We start from the raw sequence: 11474 nt of genomic DNA on the forward strand, positions 1-11474 counted from the left end.
ATGATTGCCTTCAATCTAGAATAATTCAGGTTGAGTGGTCCAGGATTGGAAAAACATCTTGTACCGAACACCATCAGGGAGGATTCTAAATTTATTGAGTTTAGAATAAACATCAAAACCTAGAACCATATCTTTGTTAGGTAAATCGGAACCAAGAACTATATGAAAAGTAAAACATCTTGGAAAAATTTGGATTTTAATGGGTTTGTTGATCAGATGAGTAGTGAAAGTGTCACTATTAGCAGTGTAGAAAACTTCCTGATGAGGTTTCCACTGAGAGGATGGGAGGATCTTAGGGTTGATAATAGTACGAGTAGCACCAGTATAAAAAAATGCTATGACTGAAATGGGATGGGAATATTTAGTGAGGAAGATCTGAACTTTTGTTGTAGGTACGTGACATGAGAAGGCTAATGATGGAAGGGATTGTGGTATTTGTTGGATATGGTAGAAATAGTGACAATCATCTTAATCAGAGAACTCAATATCAGTGGCTGCAAATTGGAAAATAGTGTCTGAAGTGGGTTCTTTATCCATTGAAAACCAACTTTCAACATCATCATCAGAAAAATCTATATCAGCGAGCTGAGAAAGCTGTTACATCATTTTGGCTGACTGTTTGGGCTTGTTTGGACAATTTTTGGCAAAATGACCAAGGCGGTTGCACAAATAACACTGATTAGACCATTTGCGTTTGCATTTCTTTTTTCGAAGAAACTTGCGGTGCTTGAAACGTCAAAAGTGGCACCTGGCAAGAGCACTAGGTGGAGAAAACTTGATGCATCGGAAATGAAATTTCTTCTTGGTAACATGAGCGATCTGATTTGCACTTGATCTGCAAGTCTGGTCTCTAACAAACCTTTGTCAGCTGCTTAGAACGCTTCAGATAATCGTCAAAAAATTATTTTTGAGAACAAAGCTTTTCCAGAGCGAGAATGACAAACTGATAAATTTCTCCAAGAGAAGTGGAACCAAGTTGTTTGCTCTGGGACTGCATAAGCTTGGTTGCTTCATGACTTAGGGATTATAGAATAAATGCTAAAAAGGCTTACTTCATGTTAGGATCATCCATATCCCTAAGTATATGATATCTTTTTATCATCTCTTTGTAATGTATGTCAAGATCTTTCTTTTTGAAAGAACAGCATCACATCTTAAAATATTATTCTCTAACTTGATTCTCATAAAGGTGAGGTAGCCTACAAAATTCATCATAAAGGAGATACAGTACTTGATTAATATCTGACATTTGGATGAACAAATTTTGTGTGTACTCCTAAAGACTTATCCATCAATCACGGAGAATGCCATCAAATCTAGCTATAAACTGCGTAACTACAATCATTGTTTTAAAACCCGAACCGGAGGGCAACCCGCTCTGCTCTCCGGTTCACGGATTAACCGATCCAACCAGTTGGACCGCCGATTGGATCAGTGATGTCATCATCACATAAAAAACCTGTTTTTTTTTTTTTTTTTTTTTTAAAGGATTTCCATTTTTTTAATAAGACAATAACAACTTCATTACTACCCAACATGATTCAAACTCAAATTCAATAACAATCCCAATATAATTTAAGTATTTAACAACAATCTAAAATCCAAATTCAAAACATGATATTGTGTTCATCCATTACATATTAAATGACAAAATACATAATAATTAATAACAAAACATTTTTGACAAGTGTTTTTTCTTTCATTCGTCTCCATGTTAATTGAGCTTCACACACTATCATCAAAATTCTTCATCATCATCACCATCATCATCATCATAACCATCACCATCATCACACACTGTGGCCAAGAACTAGAATACACAAACCTTAGCTACTTAATCTAGAAACCATAAATCATCAGAACAATGATATGAACATGATCAAGGCTCGAATGAACACAAAAATCACAGCTTTCTGACTAGACCAAGCACTGATCCAAAACAACAACGTAAACCCAGATACATAAAGCAAGATCATAAGGTAAAAGAGTGAGAACCCATCAAGAAAAACACAAGAAAACTAAAAAAAGGGTACCTAATTTCAAGGATCAAAACTATATACCAGTCAACACTTAAACTCGTCATAATTTACACTACGGAAACAAATAAGCAAACAAAAATAAATTACAGTTTTAGAATCAAACACATTGCCTAAACTTCTTCTTCTCCAAAAAAAAAAAAAAAAAATTAAAAAAAAATTAAAAAGTCTAAAGTTTAGCTTGCTTATTATTTGCACTAAATTAAAAAGAAAAAACGCAACACTTACAAGCAAGAAACATCGGTTTCGCGAAGCAGATCAACAATTCGACTGGACTGAGTGAGAATCTCGGGAAAATTCAACGACCTATAACTACCATAACTACCAGTACTCACTTCATCGAACAGACAGTGGAACCTCAACTGTCGAGGAATGGCGTGTTTATTACCTGGATCGAGGAATGGAGCTATCGTCAACGAATGGAGCTATTGCCGTTGATTTCCAATGAGAAACGAAGCTGTCGTCGTTGATTTCCAGCGAGGGAGGAAGATGTCGTCGATTTCTGGCGAGGGAGGAAGACATCGTCGTCGATTTCAGAGAGTTCAGTTGCGATTTGGTGAATGGTTGCGATTTCTGACTTCAGGGAGTGGAGTTGATTGCGATTTGAGTGGGATTTCAAAGAGAAATTTTCGTAGAAAAGCTGAGAAATCTGAGAAATTTTCGTAGAGAAACTGAGAAAGAGAAGAAGCTGAGAAACAGAGATGGAAATCAGATGGAATGGGCTGCAATAGTGCAATTGCGTAAGGTTAGGGGTTTTTGAAATCAGACCGGTTTATCTGCGGTCCGGTTGAACCTACGGTTCATTGATTTTATCCTGTTTTTAAACGAGTTAAAACAGTTTAATGGATAATGGTAGGTTTATAGTTGACTCGAATTGGACACGTGACCGGTCCGGTCTGGTTTTTAAAGCTATGACTACACTAGAGACTTGGGCATTAAGTTTAAACATCCCAGCTTGTAACCAAGCTTGAAATTCATACATTCGAGTTCAAAGAACAATTAATTAATTACACGGGAACATTTCAAAACCAGATTAGCCCAAAAGTACACGCCAGTACGCCACGGCAGAGCAATAGGCTTAAATATTAAGTCCGTCCTTTTTTCAACCTGTCTTGGTAACTGAGCTGCAGAAAATAAGAATTATCAGTCATGACTTGGTTTGCTATCTACTCACTGGATGGTCTGTCTATTTTTTAATAGCCATCCTGCTGCACATTTCAATTGAAATTTATACATGGAATGATACACAAAAACTGTTTTTAGACAAAACTGCTTAAATTTATCTATTGTTCTTTGGACAAAACCCCCTTCTGTCACTGCAAACAGGGAACAAGAAGTGCTCTTTAGCCACCCTCAAATTACGTTAGAATCTCAATCCAGCAGGCTTCTACCTCTCTTTATCTACTTTGCAAGTCTCAACTCTTTCCCAGCTAAAAAGTCTCTGTACTGTAGAGACTTCTTCCTCATAGTGCTTCAGGGTAAAACATGTATCACTTTTTATGCCATGCTGATGCGCTATGGCTTCTTCCCAGAGAAGCTCCTCAAAGATAAATCAGTTTGAAATTCCAAAATATAAGTCTAGAAGGTCAGGCTTTACACATGCAAGGAGTCAGAGGGTTCTCCCAAAGGTCATAGTTAGGGAAGGTCTCTTCCGGCAATCCAGTCCTTGTCTGGTGGGTAACAACTACATCCTCTACAAAAGTGGCCCAACCCATATAGGGGTCCCCAAAAGATTTTGACATAAGTCCCTTGTCTGGTTTTATGGATTTATAACGGTGACCCATGTACCTGCGTGCCCCAATTATCAACTTAGCGAAGTTACCACCATGGGTCATAACAAACACATCAGACTTCAAGCAGACCAGGAAGTCGAGGGCTGCCAAGCTTGTTACATGCTTCCTGAAACCAGCTAACTCCTCCTTGCTTGCTAATTCCTCCTTTGTAACCTGTTATTAAAGCTTGTCATGAAACATCAACTTCAACAAAGATAAGACATTACAAACACTCTCCAGTCAGTCAAGTCCACATTTATCATCGCCGCCAATAAACAATTTAGCTTACTACATGTCTTCAAGAGTGCCTTATAATTCCCATTTCTTAAAAAATGACACATAAAACCATGTTCAAAAGAACTTTTTCAAATATGTGCATATATAAGCATGCATACATGTATAATTGTACGTTTATGATAAGTAGCCAATCTTCTCCTTTTATTGTTATTTTGAGATGTGTAGAGTGATTAGAAAATATATTTTTTTTTTAATAATATTATTGGCAGTATGCCATTCTGGACGAATTTTCTAGTTTCTACAATTGTTTTTCAACAGAATGGCATTACTCTTATACATGATGGCACTAAGAGGACAACAGAAGAGCAGCAAATTTCCTCCAGAAGAAAATGTTACAAAGATGAGATCACATAAGAAAATATCAGTACCCAGCCATTCAAATTAACTTTCTAACAGAAAAGAAGTGTGGGAAAGACTTTTGACAATAACATAACGATTAGCATTTAAAATGAAGAAGCTCTAGTCATGCCATTCTATTCCATGATTTGTAACCAGAAAATTGCATAAGAAACAGATTTTAAGGTCTTACCAGATTCGGGAACATGTTCCTCAGTGGTGCCATCCGGTTTTGGCCACCATAAACTTGACCAGACGCAACATAAATTTGAGTTTCTTTGGGATATCCCATTGCACGAAGAATCACAGCCACTTCCCCAGGCTCAAGAGGACATCGTCCTTCCTTGCGCTTCTGCAGGGCCAATTGCCATAAATGGGAACCATTCTGCAAACCATATCACCACAAAGGTACCACATATTATAAAATTTATTTTAGGCTCTAATTAAATCCAAAAATACCGACTGATCATATTATTCTAAGTCACCTTATAGCGTCGAGGCCATTCTTTTTTTCTATATTCAGCCATTTTAGCCTTCTCTTCCCTTGTCCCCACAAAATCACAGAATGATAAGCCCACCATCCCTTTCTCAAACCTAAGATGCAGAGCCCTGTGTAAGAGAACATTGTTAGTACTGTTGAAATCAAGGGTAATAACTCAGAACATGATTCAGCAAAATTTCAGATACCAAAATCACATACATATAAGGATTTGAACTGCCAGTGCGATTTCGCATCCTTGATACTAAAGAATCAGCCATCTGCTCTATCTCCGGAAGAAATTTCAGAGCATGATAATTTACTCTGCACCTAAGCCTGTTGATTTCTGGGGGAACATTATCATACCTGGAAAACCAAAACGTATACAATAACAATTCAATCCTAATTTTATTCAAATGAAAAAAATATATATATATATTAGTCAAGTAGTAAGTGAATGTAAAGTACCCATAACTTACCCAAGCCGATCAACAAAGGGTTTTAGGGCCATTATCTTCTTCTCCTTGATTCGAGGTAGTACATTATCAATGTAAAATTGGGCAGGAGCATACTTGGGAATGTTTTTTACAGTCCGTCTAGAGAACACATAAAAAGAAAAGATGAAATCAACACAATTGCAACCACTCAAACTTCAGAACAAGATAAGGTACAATATAAATTTATTGGTTCTATATTTCAATAATACTTCACATCCAAAAAGATTTCATACCAATATCTACTAAAGTAGAAACTGTGCCCATATATCTGAAAAGTCCTTGTGAAAATTTAAGATAAGTCAAACATAGTTTAGATAGGAACAACTGTTTGGAATAGGCATGACAAACTCTAGATTCCTATTATTTATTTTATCCACCCATTTACTAGCCAATTTGCTTCCCATTAATCCTTATTTTATCATAGCTATGTGATCACTGTTTCTCAAAGCACTTCACAATCAAAATAAAAAACCAGGCAGATTAACCTAGCCCTTCACCTAAATCAGCCCATGGCTATAACAAACAAGTAAACCTCATTCCTGCACCCTTTTCTATATTTACTGGTAAGGAATGAAATAATCAAAGAAGCAATGCATCTTGGATTGTCACTAAAAGGCTTGGTTCAACCGAGAATATTGACGTGTTTCTGAAAGTCTCTGAATAGAATGGTCACTGCTCCTCAAGGCTTTAGTTCTCATGGTGGTTTTCTAGTCCACTTTTGTAACTTCATCTTATTTTCACTATATATATATATATATATATATATATAGGACTTCGTTTTTAATTAAACTAAATGAATTAATAGAGGAAGACATCAAACCTTATGCTTGAGAATAATTCTGATTTGTCAGTAAACCAATCAGGGATATCACGAACAATTCGCACATCATCCTTTAAGTAATCAATGAAATGATCAACATCAAAGATGTCTTCAAATTTCCTGCAAAATATTTAAATATTATTTAAAAGAAAACGCAGTCATACAAACATTTGAAACGAGATTATATAAAGCAATCCCATATCAACTATCAACGTTAACCCTATGAACCAAGACACAAAAGAATACAAGAATTTTTCTTAAACGAGTTTCTATTTGCATTATTCCTAGTATAAATGTGAATGAGAACCTACATATATGTCCAACTGCTTCAATAATTTAATTATATTGGCCATGTTAATATGCTTCTACACCAGTTTAAAATGAAATTTTGTAAGAGATTACAGTCAAGAGATCTCACGTTTGGTCTTTCCAAATCTGGTCCTGCTTCAAAACAGGCAAGATAAGGGTGGCATTCATTATTTTGGCAACAGCAACTGCATTGCATATCTACATGCAAACACATGAACCAAAAGTTATTCCAAAGTTTAAACCTGGGTATTATATTTGGTAAATCAGCACAATTTTCAACAAAAAATTTGAAACAGATATATCAAAAACTGATTAGACATGCATAATAAAGACGAAATATGAATGATTGCTGATAAGATACATAAACAAATGGAAGCAAAAGAAAAAAGAAGACTTTCTCAAGCAAAGCAATAACTGGACAGAATAGAAACCATACAGCAATGCGTTGCTGATTAAGACCACCCTCAGCATGGATGAATATATAACCATTTGTTTCATTCTCTGGAGGGACATCTGCATGGAGTTGAGAAATGTTACTATCTAGAATACAATAAAATCAGCAGCAGAAGGCAAACTAGAATTTGAAAACAGAACATATGATAACCACATGGGAAAAAAAAAAACTGAAAACATTAAGATTGCATGATGACCCAAATAAGGCATAGTCATGCACATTAATGCAAGCCAAATTCATAGTTTCGAGTATTAAGGGTAACAGAAGCGACAAAATCAAACAATGATTTTTTCCAAAATGATTATTCATCAGGCAAATATATATCCCTAAACGATAAAAGGATCCATGAAGCCCAAAAGGAAAGGACTTATAATGGATGGTCGATTCTACAACAAAACTCCTGTTTCTACAACCATGATCTACTCAAAACACATATACATATTATAAGTTGAACAAATGGATTAAAAAAGTACAAATTATGTATAGCTTTTCTTGAATGAATCATGTCTAAATTTATTTTGAATTCTATAGATAGTATACAACTTGATGAAACCATCCCATGTTCGGTGAAACTACCCTTACTACAGCTAAAACCAGGGAAGATAGCACTGACGTGCAATTCAACAAAAAGGACAAATATACCTGATATTCCACCATCACGACGCTCGGCACAAGGCTTCCAAGAGGTAGTGGCAGATTAAGGGTTTTCCCAAAGTGAAGGATCTTCCTTGACCTTTTAAAAAAAAAAAAAAACAAAACAAAATTAAAAATGTCATTAATCACGAAAAAACACACAAGGTAAGAAAACAGAGAAACCAAAAAAAAAAGATGTGTCAAGCACTTACCCGCGGGCAGTGCAGAATGATGCCATCTTTCTTACACAAGTAAGGAGCATTCTGCAATACATTTTAAGAGCTATTAAAAAATATAAATCCCAGTCAGGCAAAACAACCAACCAAAACAAGATTCATAACCACTCCCCATTTGCATGCAATCTAAGAAGGGCAGATCTCAAGCCATTTTACTCCGAAAATGAAATTCTTTTCACAAAATTAACTTCAGCATCTATAATGATTAAGTACCTGAATTACATTCACAGCATTTCAATTCTACACTATTACCAATAACTTCGATAACATGAATTCCTTTTAACACTCAATTTTCAATGAAAATGCAACAATAATTACTTAAAATAATCAACACTAAGAAAAAGAATAATAAAAGCATGTAACTTACCAATCGATTGACGATCGAGAAAACTGAGATCCCTGCAGCGAGAATAATAAAAAGCACCAAAAACAATGAGATCTTGGAGCTGTGTTGTGAAACCCTAGGATCGTCACTGAAGAAAGGAAAGTTAAACCAATTTGGACGGTCACGATCTCTGAATGAATGCCGAACGCGACCTTCATCATCGTTGTCAGCGCGATGTTCGTGAATAAGAGGCGAGGCGGTGTCGTCGCGCTTCATTGGAGAGGAACCGGTTCGGCTCCCCAACGAGCTGGAATGTCTCAGCTCGGCCATGGCTCGCTTCGGACTGAAAGCCAGCTTAGCTTATTTTAACCTCACGTTCCGCTTCACTTTTGGATTCTGGATTTGGTTTAATGGCATTGGGGAAGGAGGTTCCCCACGGTCACACACTTGCAGTGCAAGCGAGTTCAGATCACACAAAATCTAAGAAATGTTGAGGGTAATAAAGTAATTTCACTGGGGAAAGTAAATTAATACTCGAAAACGAAACCGTTTCACTACCCTTTTCCAAATAAAACGCTGACAACCCTAAGGTTCAAACCAGAAGCTTTAGAGATGAACACCATAGCAAGGCAAGTGAGTAGTCTGTTGACGCGCCCGAGTCAGAGTATAAACTCAGTGCATTGTCAGCATCATCAGGTCCAACAATGGAGGGGTATTCGAGTGAAGGTGCGGAACGGGAACCTGGAGCAAGCCTTGATGTGGATGCAGCGGAAGATGCAATCTAGCGGGATCGAACGGCTGTTAAAGCGCCAAAAGACTCGCCACATCAAGAACTCGGAGAAGCGAGTGTTGGCACGCAAGATTCTCGAGCGTAAGATTCGGTCTCAGGACCTGGCGCGCAAGCTCAAAGCCATCCTGGTCAAGAAAGTCAGGTATTATTAGATTCTAATGCTTGATTTTATCTTTATAATGAATTCTTCGCACATAGTTCTTCTTGGAAGCCCATTTGCTTCCAGGATTTTATCTGTGCGTATAGCAACAAGTTTATCCTTTCTGCTCGAGCCGCCTTCTACTTTTCTTAGGAGATGTGCTCCAAATTTTATGTTATTGGATAACAATTTAATTTATTGCCGACCCATTTATGATTTCTTTGTTACATTATGTATAGAGTCAGTTTAGAGGATTATTGAAAAAGAGTTTTTGGACGCTGTTGATTGAAATATTTTTGTAGTATTTTTATGAGTGTCTCTATAAGAACAATTGGCACTTGCAGATTTTTTTTTTTTTTTTTTTCAAAAAAGTTTATGGTAGGCTAGGCAAGTTATATCCTGTAAAAGCCATTGGTGTTTGTGGTATATATTTACACAAAAAGGATTTTAGTTACTCAAAAATCCACTGCATAGCCCTGGACGTTGGTGGTGTTTGAATTGGGTTGCCTAGATCTTTGATTGTAACTTGCCTAATACATCAGTGAGAGCAAAGCCACTTGATGTTTACAAAGTTTGTTTACAAACAAGGTAAAAATCATGTTTAATTTGCTATTATAGCTAGTACTTTACATTTAGCCTGTCTTTGGTCTTCCAATTACTCTGTTTTGGAAAAGTGTTTCTTCTTTTCTTTTGCTTTTCATGAGAAACAAATTTCTTTATTTCTATGTTTTCCTTGTATCATTTGATAACTTGGTATTTTTCCTGCTCATATTGACTGATATCTTCATCTGAACATTGCAGGGGTCTATGAGGGGAATGTTTGAGTTAATTCATTGATGAACAAGAGGGTGTTGTATAAGGTGCTATTAGTTGCAGGTGTTTTCCATCTCTTCTTCCATTCCAGGTTTTGCAGATCCATTGGCTTGGCAACTTGCATTGCCTCTGTAATCATCATACAGACATACTCAGTTGAGTTAGCTTCTTTTGTTTTTTTTATGAATTAATTTCTTTTGAAACTTGATGCTTGAATGCATTGGATGAGAAACATGAAAGTAGTCTCCCCATGATAACCTCAAGAACATTTCCAAGTTTTTGGTATTGTTGGCTGCAATTGAGATGTGATAGATTGATCCCCTAAATAACAATATTCCCATTTGTGTGGGATCTGACAAGTTATCTAATGAATTAAATCTTGTAGTACTTTATATATCCTTGGCAATTTCGGCCGTGGAGATGCTCAATTTTAGCTTTAATAAAGATTGTTGATGACTTATACAAGGCCATTGTATTTGGCATAGAGTAAAGAGTTTGTTGTGGGGACATGATTTTACTGTATTTTAGTTGAGTTCTTGTGTAGATTGCTTTATGTGTTGCTTATTGCTCAGTGCACTATTTTTGACAAAATCATTGTCATTTTAAAAAGTTTCGAGTCTTGAATAGATCATGATACCTAACCAAAAAAAATTGTTCCATAGTTGATATTTCTGTTATATTGTAAACAAATAAACTAGTTTTTGGACGAACTTGAAATGTGCAATGATTTTGGACCTATTATGCTGCATAAAATTATTATCAGTGGTAAACAGTTCCAAATTCTGGGCAGTTTATTTTAGTTGAGCCAAGCACAGCAGCATCTTATAATCGTCTTATTACCGAATAAGTATCACTTGGCTCCGACGATTTAGTGAACAGTGATGGATTGCGTCCAGATTCATTTCTGGAATCAATGTGAGTGGCAAAATTTTCAGTTTGCCAATTGGGCAGTTTCTGAAATTCGAGTTAAAGATTGTAAGGCTCCGGTGCTCTACAGACGCTCCTTGTTCGAACAATATGATGTCCTCGGGAGAAATACCGATTCGAGAATTTTTAGGAGTTCATAAAGAGATTGTAGTTTTACACACTTGCTTGGTTCGTTCTGCTGTCAAACTGAATACTCAATTTTCACATTCATGCTGTGCTGCCGATCAACTTAATTATACCGTCACCAGCATATTTCATCGTTTGGGCAACTGATAATCAAATTATAAAGTAAAAAACTTGAACCAATTTCTTGTTACTAAAACATTAAAGAAAGGTAGAAACTTGATTGAGTCTACTACATTTTCCGAATTGCATAGAAGAATAATATTATATTTTTCTACCTTCATTTCATTTAATAATGATTAAAATTAACTTAACCGTAACCAATTAATAAACATTGAGCAACTGGGTATGAAAACTTTTACCAATAATAGATTTCATTCTACATATTGAGGGTGTGTTTTGGGATTCTATAACTATATTGATAAAGTACTAATTGGGAGAGAAAGAAAACAAATCAATGTTTATTTTAGAATTAGTGGATGTTCATTT

General features: G+C 36.0%; 2 protein-coding genes across 2 annotated transcripts; one reads left to right on the forward strand and one right to left on the reverse strand.

The window, feature by feature from the left end:
* Window positions 1-2956: 2956 nt before the first annotated feature.
* On the reverse strand, window positions 2957-8550 carry LOC116143536 (protein PECTIC ARABINOGALACTAN SYNTHESIS-RELATED-like). The gene is given in 11 exon segments (XM_031428984.1): window positions 2957-3982; window positions 4635-4826; window positions 4927-5050; window positions 5142-5285; window positions 5399-5515; window positions 6237-6356; window positions 6655-6743; window positions 6982-7058; window positions 7642-7732; window positions 7845-7895; window positions 8236-8550. Coding segments are annotated over 11 exon segments (1653 nt in total). The 5' UTR covers window positions 8524-8550; the 3' UTR covers window positions 2957-3622.
* Window positions 8551-8744: 194 nt separating this feature from the next.
* LOC116143537 lies at window positions 8745-10307 on the forward strand. Its single transcript, XM_031428985.1, has 2 exons — window positions 8745-9125; window positions 9924-10307. Exons 1-2 carry the CDS (start codon window positions 8806-8808, stop codon window positions 9931-9933), a joined length of 330 nt encoding a protein of 109 aa, XP_031284845.1. The 5' UTR covers window positions 8745-8805; the 3' UTR covers window positions 9934-10307.
* Window positions 10308-11474: the final 1167 nt, after the last annotated feature.

This window comes from Pistacia vera, unplaced genomic scaffold (assembly GCF_008641045.1).
Source record: "Pistacia vera cultivar Batoury unplaced genomic scaffold, PisVer_v2 Contig430, whole genome shotgun sequence".
Taxonomy (NCBI): domain Eukaryota; kingdom Viridiplantae; phylum Streptophyta; class Magnoliopsida; order Sapindales; family Anacardiaceae; genus Pistacia; species Pistacia vera.